Raw genomic sequence first — 16,706 nt, forward strand, 5'->3', positions numbered from 1 at the left:
ATGCCACCATTAACTTTACAGTTATACTGTAAGATTAGCTATTAGTGGTAAGAAGGTGTTCACATTACCTTCATTTTGTTACGATTTATTGGCCCAAGAGTTCTCTTATTTGGTATATAATGAATTAAAAAAGACTCTGCAAAAGACAGCAAAACCACATAGTCATTTCTGAATCTTAAGGAAGATTAGTGTCTGTCAAAATAATAAAATAAAATGGAGTAAACTGGTATGTTAAGTTTTGTTAGTTTACAATATATCATTCATTAAATTTAAACTATTTGTTTCCAAAACTATTTCTAGAATTTATTAGATCGTGAAGTGACTCTGGCTGGAGGGTGAATAAGAGTCATTTATAAATTTCTTGTTTTAAATCTGGTTCTAGCAGAACCATGTATATTCTACAAAGGAAATCCGCATGCACTGATTACACGGATTTCATCATGATCAATGTGTTTCATCTATATTCTCATAAAACGACAGTTCATAATAACATAGTCAGATACTACTGTTGACTACCAAAGGTTATGGAATGTAACTAAAGTGTATATAAATATCATGGTGAAAAACGATTTAAAAAGTAACATTATTAACAATATTATTGAAAAGCAAATATACTTCAATTATACCTGAATAGGAACACGACCTTTTGACTGACCGTCCATAAGAATTAGGTAAATTTCTGTTGCAGTTCATAAGACTAGTATATTGGAACTTACGTCCACAAGACATGCATGCACTGAACCACCTAATTCCATAAATCCACAAGAATGTACATTACACTAACTCTGAAAGCTCACATCTTCTGAGAGTTACCACCCTCTGTCTGATCCCTGATTTTGGAATTTCTCATAACTATACAGTTCTCAGCCTCTAGGAGCTTCTGGCAGGTCCCGGTCTCTAACAGGTCTCGTCCTTTGGGATCTTTCGTACTTTGAGAGATCTCAGCCTCTAGAACCTCCCAGTCTCTGGAAGTTTCTGGCCAGTGAAGATAAGCTTAAAAGAAGATGCTGGAAATATAGAAGGCCAAAATAGTCTGACAAGTATGTCTAGATTCAGTACCCAGCTGGTAAAGTGGTCTACATTATTAACAGGACTTTATTTTTGTTTTCATAAGTACTATAGTAACATAATAAGGGCTAATTTAATTTAATGTCATCATTGAGCGCCACTATTAACAGACAAATCCACCAGCTGTATATTTGATCAATCAATCCAATGATATATATTTCAAATTTTTCTCCTATAAAATATACATACAATTCAGCATTTGTATTATTTATTAATTTTACATATAAATTAAAAAAACACCTATGGAGATAAACATATTGCTGAATCTGTTATAGTTGAAATAGTGCTGAAACATGTTATCAATAATATACCTTATTATCACACACATGGTTTATAGAAATAGATTTTAGAAATAAAGCCTAACATTTTTCATTTTTTGTGTCCCCTGGAGTTTTGACCACAAAGAATCGTTTGGTGCTGATCCCAACATTGGTTAAATTTAAGATACCTCAGATTCAACCCACGTTTATGACCAAGCTTTTCGCTAAATTAACCCCCTATTTAACTTCAGGGCCCTATAGTTTTATTTATAACCAGCTGCATGTGTCATTAAACCAATTAACAAATTATCAGACAATCAGCGGATAATTTCCCATATGGTTATTTATACATAACCACATCTTAAAGAATTATTGGTTGTGTGTTAATTTTTTGAAATAATGTGTGAAATATTTTTGGATTTTTTTTGTTTTCCTTGATGGATTCAATTAACATGCCTGCTGGAAGGCCTCCAAAACATCCAATCACAATCAAACTCGAAAGAAGTAATGGATCATAAAACAAGCAATTGAATGAACATCACTACTTCTCTAATTAACGTGTGCAGAACAAAACTGGCAAAAGTTAATTAGGCAACTGTGGTCTACATGAGAGTATTGAATACACAACGCTGCAATTTCTCAAAGAACTAGTGCTACTATTTAATGCAAGGAGTTGCTTTTTAATATTATAATCGATCATAATAAACTGATTTGTCAGTTGTAGCGAGTCACCCCTTTGAAGTTTCTAGCTCAATACTTGATGAAAAGCACATCATCCAGAAATATCCGAAGTATATTAAGTGTGGTAATTAAGTGTGATATCCAGTAGTGCAGGACAGCTCTTTTTTTTTTAGTTAATATAGTTGAGTTTTCTGTAAAATTATTATAAAACTTGTACATGAAAGTGATCAGTAAGTAAGCCACATCATTATTACATTTCTTATTTTTGAGGAATTTCACAAAATGGTGCTGAATTAGTTTGTAGATTTGAATATACCTGGTTCAATTCCAACTAACATAAGCTGAACTTTTTGCTTCAAAAAAATTATTATTAATTATTGATATTTTTTTTCAAACTGTACATATTCACACAAATTATTTTTCTTCAACAGTTTGTATAAATATACAGGTTTATCTTCATACTTTTAAAAAACAAGTCCTAAATACCAATACACTGAAAGGGAATAGGCATAATTTATAAATAAAGTGATACTACATATACAGTTCGTTTTTTTTTTTTTTTTAAGAAACGTGATGTATGCAAATTACAGGACCTTTTTGCATTTGATAGCTACAAAGAGCATTATATCTCTAAAAAGAATACTATAAAAACATTATCTGCGAATGGTGATTGATGAAGTAAATAACTTTAAGAAAAACACTCTCAAGGACGAAAATGTTATAAATATGGCTGTAGAACTTATGAACAAGAAGGTTGCTGATTTTGCCCAGCAAAGCTACAACATTCTTAACAGTATATGTTTGAAATATTCCAGTGAAATAATTACCTATATTGTGCCTGTGCTTGTGTTGCTTCTAAATAAATTAGAACTGTCACTTAAGGACTCAGATGACCTTAGAGTGGCTTTGAGAGAATCCTTAATGGAAAGAGAATCATTCAGGGGGTCACTTGAGGCAGAAAAAAAGATCCACAAACTTGATCTGGAAGCCTCTATTTCATATGAAGATGATGTAGAAAAGATATGTTTCTTTTGAAGAACAAGTCTTTTGTTGAACCTTAGAACTGAACAAAACTAAATTAGTGAATGGACTTAAGTCTAAAAGTGGACCTTCTCAAAGCAGATTGTGATAGGCTCTCCAGTACGATTATTACATATGAGAAGATGTTAAACACATGATCTTTAGAACATTTCCTTAAATGAAAAGCCAAAATGTAGTGTCATGCCATTAAATCACCTTCAACATGACATTGTCTGAAATAACGGATATTCCCTACTCTTCTGTGGTGAAGAAACTATTTTTGAGCAGCTTGAGATCTTGAAAGTTGAAGCTAAACCACAAGTATCACCGTTTCAAAGACAAACAAAGCCCCATACTCCTCGTAATGACTCACAAAACAAACTTATGTCACTTTATGGCTGGTCTTGCTATTGATCACAATGTCTTCGTCCATTCACAACCTGGAGTGCAATGAAGCAGGTATTGGCTGCAGTGAAATATTTAGTCTCAGAGCTGACTGAAGATGACTTCTTAGTACTAATGGCTGGTACTAACGATATGGGAGAAAATGACTCAGAGCATCTAACTGTGTTTCAGGGACTGTCTGAGCTCCTTGCATGGAAATTGAAGACAAACATTTTTGTGGTAGACATTTCCTACTGATATGATAGTACATCTCTTAATAATAGCATTTACTATGCAAATCTGATAATTCGGAAGATAATAAAGGTCTCCAGTGGTTTTACTAACTGTACATGTCCCTGTTAATGACATACTCACTAGACCTATGTACACCCGTCATGGACTACACCTGAATGGCAGAGGTAAACTTACTATCGGTAAAGTGCTACTTAATACTGTTAGAAACTTTAAGACAGTCAACCATCTACATCTGAATACCTTCCGGCTCAAGTTCATGTCCCAAAGCCTGCAGAGAATAAGATTCTAAGGACTGGTCATAGCATAACGCCTTTATCAAATGACTGCTGTTTCCTGACACAGGGGCAAGTAGCCCTTCTGACAATCGTCTCCACATACTACTCGGCAGTCAGCAGAAATCATCGCAGCTTCCTCATGAAAACTTCAGCCTAATGTCTCTGGAAGATTTTTCACCTATAAACGGTAGTCATATCGTGGAGACTGATTCATCTTCGTCTCTATTGTCCCAGCACCTTGACCGAAGTTTTTTTAGAAGATTTAACCCGAAAATGTGCAATGAAGTGTGTCTAGTGTAGTGACCCCAGCTTTCAGACTTCCCAAACCTTCACCAGGATGTATTCTACTGCTTGTGATTCTCATATAACCTGTATATTTCATTGTAACATTCAAGGTATCAGTCAAAGTTTAAAAACAGATTTTTTAACATCTGTCTGGAAACTATTCAAATCAAGCCAATTTTTTCTGTTTTACAGAACACTGGTGAAACAAAGAAAGTATCTTTCTTAATACACTTCCTGATTAAGATCTTGTTTCTTCCTTTGTTAGGGAAGACACAATCAGGAGAGGGGTGTGCATCCTGGTTAAGGATGGAGCCTTGGAGTTCACAGTTCCTGAATTGTTTGATTTCTCTCCCAAAATTTTCATTTAATTTAAGTTTTAATAAAAAAAAAAAATAATAAACCAATGTAGCTTTAAAAACACTACACTTCTCCATACAGGATGTTTAAAATATGCTGCCACTCTTTTCAAGTCTTCTAAAGATTCTATATCGTCAGTAATAGTATTTATTTATAGACCTCTTAAAATGATCAACTTAATTTAGATCTTTTTTTAAGTACATTAGACAAATTGCTTACCAAATTAATACTTACATTCAGACATGCTCAGATATTGATTACTGGAGATTTCAATGTAGATACTATGTCTAATGATAATATCAAACATAATTTTGTAAATAGTTTCAAATCATTTAATCTTAAGCCTAATTTTAACTCTCCAACTAGCATTACACCGTCTACTGAAAGCTGTCTTGATACATTTTTACCAATTTTGAACCAGCTTCTTGTAATTTGGTTGAAGCTGGTCTTTCTGACCATTTGGCTAATGTTTTATATTTTTAATTGGAAACGATAACAAAAAAATAATTTATGGTCCTAAATTTAGTTTTTCAGTAACGTTTTCAATTTCCTTGAGATATTACAACATGGATTCGGTGATTTACAATACCTTTGACATTAACGTAACATACAAAATATTTATAGGCACCATTGGGAACACTCTGTTCACAGCCTTTCCACTAAAAAGTGGTAGAAATCTTACCTATAGAGCAAGACAAAAAAATTGTATAACCAATGGAATTCGTATATCAAGTATACAAAAAAAAGACAACTTCAATATGGCTAAATGGAATTGAGATCCTTTATTTCTGACATATGTTAACAAATACAGTATAAACTTATATTAAAAAAGGTGTGAGAGAAGCTAAACTTAAATATAATTGTAATTACATTAAACAATCCAAGAATAAAATAAAAGCTGTTTGGGAGGTACTACCTAGGAAACTGGACAAGAAAACGCAGAAACAAACTAGGCAAGATTGTTTTCAATTACCAAATTATTACTAATAAGAATGACATGGTATCCATTTTAAATTCTTACTTCTGTGATATTAGTGATAGGTTAAATGTAGTTTTCAGATGTTGATAAGGCTATAAGTCACATGTCACATGCAAACAAACACAAGGACAGATTGAATTGTTATCATTTCACAACTGAAAAGTAGGTGGTTGGTATTATTAGATCCTTACAACCAAAAAAGCAGCTGGCTGGGATGATGTGTCTCCTTTTATTTTAAAGAAATGCTCTCATTTAATTACCATACCTCTAGTACAACTGATAAATACATCCTTTGAAAGTGGCATTTTCCCAGATGTTTTGAAATTTTCAGTTGTAAAAGCAGTTCCAAAACAGAAACACATACATACAGTTGATAATTTGAGACCAATTTCCATTCTATCTAGCTTTTCAAAGGCATTCAAGAAGATCGCCTTCAAAAGAATCAATGGTTATCTTGAAGCAACAACTTCTTGTCCAGTTGATGCCATTTTTGAGTTTGTGGACAAGGTTTCAAGGGCAGTGGATGGGTCACACTTTGTTGTGCTTTATGTGACTTATTCAAGGCCTTTGACTGTATTGACTTCAAATTGTTGCTGCTGGGTAAGCTTAAATTTTATGGAATTTGCGGAGTTGCCCTGAATCGGCTACAATCATTATTGATGAACTATCAACAAAGAGTGGCTGTGGATGATAATGTTCAGAGCAGCTATAAAAAAGTCATCTCGGGTGTCCCTCAAGGGTCAGTTCCATTCCTCTTCCTTATCTATTACAATGACCACTTCCATAGTTGCTTTAGCAAGTATCCAACAACTCAATTTCTAGTTCGATGCAAACCAGCTTAAAACTAAATCCTAGTAAAACAAAGTTTATACATTTTCATTTAAATCATTACAATACCCCTCAGGCAGACTCTTCATATCTCTAATCTGATTTTAATACTGTTACATGTACTACATTTCTTGGCTTGTTCATTGACGATTCACTCACTTGGTGCCAGCATATTGGTTCTTTACTTCCTAAACTCAGCAAAGCTTTCTATTCAATTCTAACTCTTTCGCAAGTTGTTGATCATCTAACTCTCTGCCAAGTGTACTTTGCTTATTTCAATTCCTTAATATCCTATGGTTTGATTTTTTGCGGCACCTCCAGCAAGTCTTCTAGAGTGTTCTTTATGCAAAAAAAGTCATCAGAGTTCTGACTGGCACTGGCTTCAGAGGCCCTTGCCGGAAATTGTTTAAAAATCTCAAAATGTTATCCCTTCCCTCTCTGTTTATATATCAATGTGTTGTTTTCGTCAGAAGTAATTTAGACAAATTTTTAAGTACGAACCATGTACATTCCCATGCTAATTGAAATTCTTTTTTGATACAGTATCCGTTACATAAAACCACCTTCTATGAAAACTCTCCATATTATACCTGTATCAGCCTGTTTAACCATTTCTAAGATTACATAAAAAAGGAGAAATCTTTTACAAAGTTCAACTGAGAGACTTTGGTTTTTCTATCCAGCCACTGCCTTTTATAGTGTTCAAGAATATTTGGCTTTTACTTCAAGAGCACAAGTCTAAACCTGTCTAAATATTTTCTATCTTATCATCTGGATTATAATAATTAAAAATTATGTTAATAGAGAGGAAAATTGTCACAAAAAAATCTAGTAGACTTAGATTATACTCAATAGAGGAATTATATATATATAATTATATTGTATAAGAATACAATTAAAATGTTATGACTATTATGAAGAGTATGTGACCCTATTCAACAGTATCACTTCTCTTATAGTCCCCATAATATCTTCTTTAGTCCTTAGTCTTTGCGAGGTAAAGAATGCCCTTAATCCTTCCCCACAGTTTGGCCTCCATAGGTGTCATGTCTGGTGATCGAGCAGAAAAAAGTACAACACTATTCTCCTATCCATTGCTACTATAACATGAACACCCAGAGAGTGGAGTGGTGGAACAATATCTTTTGTAGCCATATTCTTTATTTGACTACATTATTTTTTATTCTCAAAGGACCAACAGGCCTGCTGCATATTATGACGGTTTACTTTACTGTTTCTATGAAAAGTTGCCTTGGCAGACTAAAAAATATACTTGAAAAAGTCCTTATCCTCCCTTAGCTTTTCTAGGGCCCACACACAAGAATAAATGCAGTGGAGATAATGATCTTCAAAAAGTTCTTGATGTAAGGACATCCTGTTTGGATGCATCTTATACAGGTATTGTTTTAAAATTCTGCACACTGTCTTGTGACCAATGCTTGAGTCAGCCACTAGTCTTCTGATTGAATTTTGCAGGTTTTGCTCAATAGCACCCAAAATACCACTAGCTCTCCTGTCAACAACTGGCATTACAGTCTCTTTACCTTTCTTGTGATCAGGCTGAACGTTCCCAGTCTTTCAAATATGATCTGCGAGCCTTCAAAACATCTTGCATGAGTGATGTTCCTTTCAAGAAAGCAATCTGCATACACTGCAGCGGCTGCAATAAAGTTTTGAAAATACTCCCTAACTCAAATTGACATAAGATACCCCAATAATATTGCTTATAATAATATTGCTTTTATTCTCAGCATTAGAATAAGGCGTCTCAGAATGAAGAGCACTGAAGCAAAGACAAACTCAAAAGTGTTTGAGTCTAAGAGCAGTAAATAAGCAAGAAAAACTAAATTGCTAATAACTTTTTATTTAGGATAATGTTATCTACGAATTCCAAATACTACACAATGGATTTGAAATTTCTATACTGCATTTAAAGTTATTGAAACAATAATTGAGATCGTATCGTAAATTATGAAAAATGATAAGAACAACAAAGAGGTAAAAGGAAATCCAGGTAATGGTTCTAATGTACGATAGAAATGGAAAAAAATAAATATTGAGTGATAGTGTACAGTGCTAATTAAAAGTCTAAAGTAATCAGCAATGTTTATAAGTTGAACAGTTTATTGGTAGGAAGTTAGTTATAGTAAGACAACAAACAAGGGCTCAGACATTAGACACCAGCAGTGATCAGTGACAAGTAGTTGTGAGTCTGTCTGGTACAGAAGCAGAGCAAGGCCAGAGCTGTGACAGTGAGGTTCTGCACGCACACACGTAGGTGTGCACTCCGGTTGTGGAGAAGACTCCTAGTGCTACCTCTGTGCCACCACAAGCACTAACTTAAAAGCGCTCTCACTCAGTCTAAACTTTTAACACAGTTAGTGTTCTCGTAGTTTTAGTATTGATTGCTATAACTCAAAAAATATTAGAACAGTTTTGAAATAAAAGTAATTTAGGTTTCAAGGTACATAATTCATTGAGAATAACATATTTACATTCAATTTTTTTAATTTTAGATTTTACCTCTGTATTACTATCTTTCAAGTTAAGATTCCAAAGTAATGAACCTTGTGTGTAACAGCAGTTTATAAATTAACTCTGGAAGCACAATTTTCACGTTGTTATTAAAAAAATGTATACATATTTCATATGTTTATAATTTACGTCACTGAATAAAATAACTGATTTTCAAAACAGAAATGATTATCAGAATATATATGAAATAGTATAGAAATATTCAAGAGTAAAACAACTTGAAAAACACCTTTTCACACTTGGTGATGATAGTAAAAAAAGTGTATCAAACATAAAATTATTTCCAGCAGTTGTGAAAACATACAAGTACAAAAATTCTATAAGAGAACCTTTGATAAGCAGATAGATTTTGATAGAAAACTTTAAATGTCATGTTGAATGTTTTCACCTTTAATTTTAATCCTCTAAGCACTGAAGAAAATTTGGCCTCGGTTCAATTAGTGTACATTTAGATTTTTTAAATCTGTTTTTGCCAAAGTTTAAATGTATTTTTCAGTTCTTAGAAAAAAAACAAACAATTTTTTTAAGCTGTTTTAAACGTAGCCATATGGTTATATACTCGTGACGTACAGTTATACATGCACTAGCTGTCGCATCGTAAGAGGAAATATCAATAAAAGAATAGCACAGTTTTTTTTATGGATTAATAAATATTAGTAATAGTAATAAAACTGAAAAGATAAAATGAAAAATCAAGTTGGTGGCTGAAGCAGGAGAGAGTAGAACGGATGAACACTGTTACAGAAACGTTCAGTGCGGCTAACTGCATATGATAATGCAAGTAGTGTGTGTATGTACATATATTTTGCTACACACAGTAAATGCTAGGTAATGTGTTTGAATGGTCGACAATTGCAAGCCATCAGGTTTGCTGGGCCTATTTAAATCAATGTTATACACTTAGCTGCAACATAAAATTACAGAAATAATTATTCTAATTAATGAAATATCCCAAAATAGAGGAAGAATGTAATAACACTGTACTTTGTAATTTTCTTTATTTACATTTTATATATATACACGGCAGTTACTATATATATATATAAAACTCTCTTTGGCTATCATGCAACAATAAACATTTTTATGGGGAATTTGACAATCATACATTGACAAGATCCATATTTCTGTGGTGATTTAATATTTAGAATTACACTGGTGCATCTTTAAATACAAATAATTAAAACAGTCACAGTTTACAGCTTATGGGTGATTACAAACAATAGCAATGATCAGGAAGTTACAACACAGATAAATTTAAGTCTTATAAAGTGTTTGCTTGAGAGTTCAGAATCAATATGATTTCAAAAAAGCCATAAAGAAACATTTACTGTTATGGAAATTAGATGAAAACATTAATAGGGCAAAGATACCACTGCGGTTATAAATTAAACTTTGTTGATTCCTATATTTGACCCGGCTTTTTTATATTACTACAAATACCAAATAATATTAAACAAAACTACCTTGTCACAACAAACACGACATGTAACAGAAACACTATTACGTTGTAACCCATATTACGCTTCAAAATTTCAATCATATAACTTTTGCTGGTTAACCCTAGATCTGTGTGTTAATGGATGCGTAACCTGGATCTTCAGCATCGACTTATCATGTGTCAATGGAGATTTTCCGTGAAATAAGATTAATTCATGAATAGAAAGAATGTTTATTTTAAAATCAATAAAAAGAGACAATTAACACTCTGAGGATTTATTCACCTGCATGTATTGTACATCAGAGCTGAACTTTAATTTGAGGGATGTACCACGTCCTGTTCCTAATATTCAACAATAGCTGTATGGCGTCTATGTTGGTATTTCATGATTCGTAAATCAAATGTATAGTTCTATCATAATATTGAGTCATAATGGAGTTTTAGTGTTATTTAGTAATCTATTAGTATGCCTACTAATGAAAAATGTTAACTATTGACGATTTTGAAAGAAGTCTGCAAATGTGAGTGGCATAAAACTATTTTCTTATTTTTACTTGGTTCTAAGCAACCATACTAAAATAATACTAAAGTGAAACTGTTTTTGAGATTATTTTCAAACATTGCAATATACAATAATCTTTTATGAGTCAAAAAAGTAATTTTTAAAGAATAAACAATTCACATCTGCAAAAAACTAATTAAGTGACATGTTGTTATTGCTGATTAACAGAGAAACTTTGGATTGTTTTGAATTTTATGATACATAATAAAAAATACATTAATTAAAACTGAATAAAGTTTATTTGACTAAATACTTACTATTATTTTAAATAATATGAAAACATTTAAATTTTCTTATATAAAAAACTATGTAATAAGGTACATTTATAGTAGGCCTAATAAGTAAGATTTTCAAAGTAAATTTGTAAAGTGCTGAAAACCGGATGATAATTTTTAACATTGAACAATGCACAGATCTAGGGTTAAACTCTGCCAATTCTACAATGGTTAAAATGTTACTAAAAACTATTCCATTTTTGCATCCAATTGTGTAAGTTTTTGTAATTTTATAACCATTTACACCATAAAAGAATGCTATGCACATGACATTTACTTTCTCGCAAGTGCTTATATAAAAATTTTTTAACAACAAAACCGTGTTACTATGAATTAAACAAAGTATAGTAAAATATAACTGTACATGAATACTGTAACAAAATAGATGCTCTTGTAAATTGTACTTTTCTTCAAATTTTAAAAGACAATTAATTATTAATAAATAACACATGATTAGTGACACAATTAGTGAAATGCTGCCAATTCTACAGTTAAACATTCAATTAAGAATCTTTCAACTGTTTGTAACAAAGTATTTAAGATATGGAAACTCCAAAACGTAATGCTTAAACTGCATTATATTAACCTTTGGCCTTAACAATTGAAATTGAAAATATTTTTGAAATAAAATCTCAGTTATAATATGTAAGTATCTTATTTTATAAACTCTAGCATATACAGGGTAGAATTACAATAACCCAAATTATACCTGACAATAAAATCCTAAGTTTAGACTTATAATGGGTGATTATTTATAAGAAAACTTGGAAAAAGTTTGGTTTCTAATATTGTCATGATCTTTTTTCTCAAAAAAGAAAAGGGAGGGATTGTGTAGAGTGTAACTTAAAATTGTCAAATAACCAATCATATCCTTGGGACACATGAAATAATAAACAAAAACTAAATGCAGTACACGGTTCAAAAAACATTTGAATTGTTTTTATAAAATATGATGGGTGATTAAAAATTAACAAGATCAATGAAAACAAAACAAAAGATGTTTTAGCTACCCTTTCAAAAATATGGTGGAGGTTAATCAAAATTCTGAAATAGTAACACCCATTATGTACTTATAAATAACTAAATCCAAAGCCACTTAAAACATATTTTGTTTTGTGATAATATAAAAACTGGACTGACTGATTAAAAATACTTATATAATAAACCTATATACCTAACAATGTAGTGTATTTTTTTGTTTTATATATGCAACAACCAGTTTGGGAATAAGAAAATATAATAATATTTAAATGTCCAATTTAAGAATTCAGTGATATTTTCCAGAATATATTTATTTCAAATTTGAATAGTTTTGATGAGGGATGTTTATTATTTACATCAAAATAAGGAGCTCCGAACACTCATTTAGAATTTCAAATGTTTATATAGAGAAGATGACAGTTTTATAAATGGTGTTGCATTTTGGCTTTTAAAAACATTTAATAGATCAAAACATGATGAATGCAAATTGTAAAAGTTCCTTCCTCCTCCCCCACCCTTATGAGAAAAGAAACAGACAGTTACTGGAAAAAAATTATTTTTGACAAGCTTATGGTGTTTTTGTAGTAACAAACATTGAAAATCAATAATTATGCAATATACACTTTGAAATAAAAACTATTTTGGCTCATTAATGTTTGACACAACATTAAAAATCTATTTTAGATAACAATAAAGTATTTTAATCATCAGCTAAATTATAACAATCGCCTCCTTATAAACAACCTTATAAATCAGCTGATACTTGTTTTGCAATGGTGGGATCTGATTAGGATTTTCCCTTCATGCCTGTTCTTTTTCGGGCATCTGTAGGTTATATATTTTGATTTATTTAATAAGAAATTTACTTTAAATTCCCAAAAAGTATTTATAAAAAATTTAATAACAAAGAAATAAAATAATTTAAAAAACTGATGACATGATGACGGACAGATCTAAAAATAAAAACTTTTACTCAGTATTTATAGGGTTTTGTTATTCTTTTAATAGATTAAATTACAGTTGCAAATTAAGTGATGTTAGATTGAAGATTTCTGACCTTTCCACTTGCAGAGGCAACATGTGTCTTGCAATTTTTATGCTCTATATTAAAAATGAAAGTACAAATCAGTAAAATGGGGGATGAAAACAAGGATTAATTAATTTCCACCCTGTACACCTCTTCTAGTTATATTCTCAGTAAATATAAATCATATTCATTTATGTTAAAAATCTTAAGTGGATCCTGGTATCCATAGATCATTCAAAAATATGTTATTATTATCAGTCAAACCCAAATTTAATGCTATTTTGGATCCAATTATTTACATTCAAAATAATTCTATTTACAACTCTACAAATACCTCTATTCCATTATCAAATGTTTTGCCAACCTATTAAAAAATTCGTATTTGGTTAAATACTAGAACTAGAAGATTGGATTTTAAAACTTACTGAGCTGTATGGTATAGCAAATTACAACAATACGTTTTTTAATGATCATTTACAACTGGTATTGTATTCTTGGACATTTTTACAGCTATGTTAAATTCATAAAAAAACATATTTATCAACAAATATATAAAGATTGTTTACATTCTTAATGTTTTGTTTCATAATCACGATTAATTAATTTAACATAATATCACAAAATAAATATAAAAATTGAACATTATCCTCTTAAGAAATGTTCATATATAAATTAATTAAAAATATCTTGTTCCGCTCAGTGAAAATAATAGTTGCCATAAATTACTGTACATTACTTATGATTATACAACATTACAAACTGCGGTAACAAAACTATCATTCGTACGTACAAATTAATTCTGAATTTATTTATAACATCACATGATTTGGTTTTCATCCAACAGTATTCAGCCTTATTATTACAAATAACTTTACATAAATAACTTCATAAATGTTAATTCTGTACTGAACAGTTAAAACTGTTTTCTTGAGATTCAATTGACGGTGGATGTGAAAAACTAAACTAAACCTCTAACTCCTCAATTTAAATGTATAATGTTTTATGATTTGATAAGACAATACTATCCACTTTTGACTCTTTATGCTATACAAACAAAGTAGCTATTGTTTTAGAGCCACAAAATACTTATTTAAATTTGCCACTGAAATCATCGACAAAATTGTTAAAAACGTTTGAGATGTTTCAATGTTTGTAGCATATCTGTAACCAAAGTATTCTTACCAAGTGCAGACCAAGCAATTAATGTGTTATCTTTGAGCCTTTTTCAATAAACAAATTTTATCTCGATATCTATGTATATTTATTATACAACAAAATTTTATAATTACATTACACGAATTTAAGTAGAATAATTCATGGCTTTACCCATATGAATAACACAGAAAATGGATTAAAATGTATGCTTACTAAAATTATTATACGAAAAGGAAATCATGGACAATTCAGATCTGTTCAGATCTATAAAGAGATTTGATTAACTTGTAAATTCACTAGAAATAAACAGCATAAAGAAGACTTATATTTAATATACATACAAGAAACATCACAACTAACAGAACATTTACCCTGATACAATCAACAATAGTAGGAGTCCCATGAAAAGCGAAAACTTACAGTTACACTGGATGTAGTTGGTGACTGAACTCGGCACTTAACATCTGGGAACAGTAGGAGAGGGGCAGGGTACTGCTGAAGGCGTGGTATAAGTACACTTGGCTTGAGCGTGAAAGTTTCTATAAAATCACCGCTGCTACCGTTTGGTAAATATTGATTTCTGTACAGCAATTAATTTAAAACAATATATACAAAAAAAAACTTAAAATTATATTTAGTTTACAAATAAATAATAAATACACGATGCAGTGTATAGTACAGTTATAAACATGAGCAGCTTGCAGACATGAGGAAGGTGAACAGTAAGTCCGGTTACAAAGAGACGGGAGACAGGACACGAGGACGAGGACGGGTACCACAATGGCAGTAATCCGCCTTACTTACACTGTTACATTTTTACACTGAATCACTTTTCATTATACTTCTTGAATTGATTGTTAAGACAAGAAATTAAAAATGGCCGCTCTATTGACAAGAGATCATTTTAGTTCCTTTTTGTGACTGAAATATTCAACAGAACTATTAGTTAATTTTTCACATTTGTCGGAATCAAATTTTACTGTGCACCTAATAAAAAAAGATGATAATCTAAAATTGTTTATATAAATCCAGTGTTAGTACTATTACAGTTACTTCACTTTTCCTTTCAATCTTTACAATAGATTCAATTACATATTCCATTTATATACACATAGCATAAATTTAGTTATGCAATTTATTTTAATCATGATTCTTTAATAATTTCAAAAGAAAAACATAGTTTTATTGGGAAAAAAGTGTTTGATATAATGGACACAAACAAACTGAATTTTCATGATATAGGGTTTTTTCATCCACTTTTCCAAATAACTAAGAAATCATGCATGTATTGTTTTATGTTTGTTCGTGTATTTTCAATGCATCAGTATTTTATGAAAAACAGAAATAATATATTAATGTTTGAAATAATTTATAAAGCTTTTGTTAATAACAATAATATAATTCACAGTATGCTACTGCCTTACCAGTTTCTAAGAATGGTACATTTTATGTGTAATATTTATGTTTGCTTCTCTTTATGGATATTAAATTAAATTTCATTCCAAATGATATTAAACATTACAACATAAAATATGTACTAAATGTGTGGCCTCTAATAATTTATTTTAATAGCACTCCTATTCCTTGACCTGTGTCCCAATCTCCAGAATATCAAGTGGATTGCCAATCAAGCTTCTTCATCTCCAAATATACTGTGAACAAACCATTAACAAGACCGGTGCTTTCTTCAAGGGATTTAAAGTATATAAGGTAACTGAATATCATCATAGTTGTACCTCATTATAACACAATATATAGTTATTTACCCACTACATAAGATAATAATTAGGTAGAACAATTTCCAGCAGTGTGGCCAAACCAAGAGAAGAAGTGGGTTTCTAGATGACACTGGCAGGCAGCTTGTCGAGGGCCGGAATGTTGTTGTGTCGGGCGGTTGTCGGGTTAGAAGCATGCTCTGGAGCACCGGTGGCCACCAGCAACTCCACCAGAGCCCCTGCTTGTGCTCCACTCGACTCCGAGGCTCCTGCCGCTCTGTGAGCCGCTCTAGCCAAGGCTAGGCATGTCCTTCCATCCTGGTCCACTGACTTCACATTGGCGTTATACTGCAATACAACAGAGTTAAATATCTACAGATTTACTCCTTTTACTGTGATTAAAAATTTCCTGCTGCTTTCAGTAAACGGTTTCTAGTAAGAAAGCAGAAAAGTTTACTCACTTCACACACAAATATGTGTGTATATATTGTCTGTTTTAAGTTTACATATGGTTCAATGCAAATATTTAAATAGCCTTTATAGTCAAGCCATTCAAAAATGAACTGATAGATAAAACTATCTTAAACTTATCTGTATTTTACGTATGACACAACGGGGTAGTATTT

At 31.3% G+C, this 16,706-nt stretch overlaps 1 protein-coding gene across 9 annotated transcripts in view; it reads right to left on the bottom strand.

The window, feature by feature from the left end:
- Positions 1–9,908: 9,908 nt before the first annotated feature.
- The window catches only part of LOC124369246 (centaurin-gamma-1A), a 233,820-nt gene continuing 227,022 nt past the window's right edge, over positions 9,909–16,706 (bottom strand). For all 9 annotated transcript variants that reach the window (XM_046827133.1, XM_046827137.1, XM_046827136.1 and 6 more), the window contains one exon: positions 9,909–16,428. In XM_046827133.1, coding sequence (XP_046683089.1) covers positions 16,204–16,428 — 225 coding nt within the window. In that variant the 3' untranslated portion in view covers positions 9,909–16,203. The remainder of the gene's footprint in view (positions 16,429–16,706) is intronic.

This window comes from Homalodisca vitripennis, chromosome X, assembly GCF_021130785.1.
Source record: "Homalodisca vitripennis isolate AUS2020 chromosome X, UT_GWSS_2.1, whole genome shotgun sequence".
NCBI classification, from domain to species: Eukaryota; Metazoa; Arthropoda; class Insecta; order Hemiptera; family Cicadellidae; genus Homalodisca; species Homalodisca vitripennis.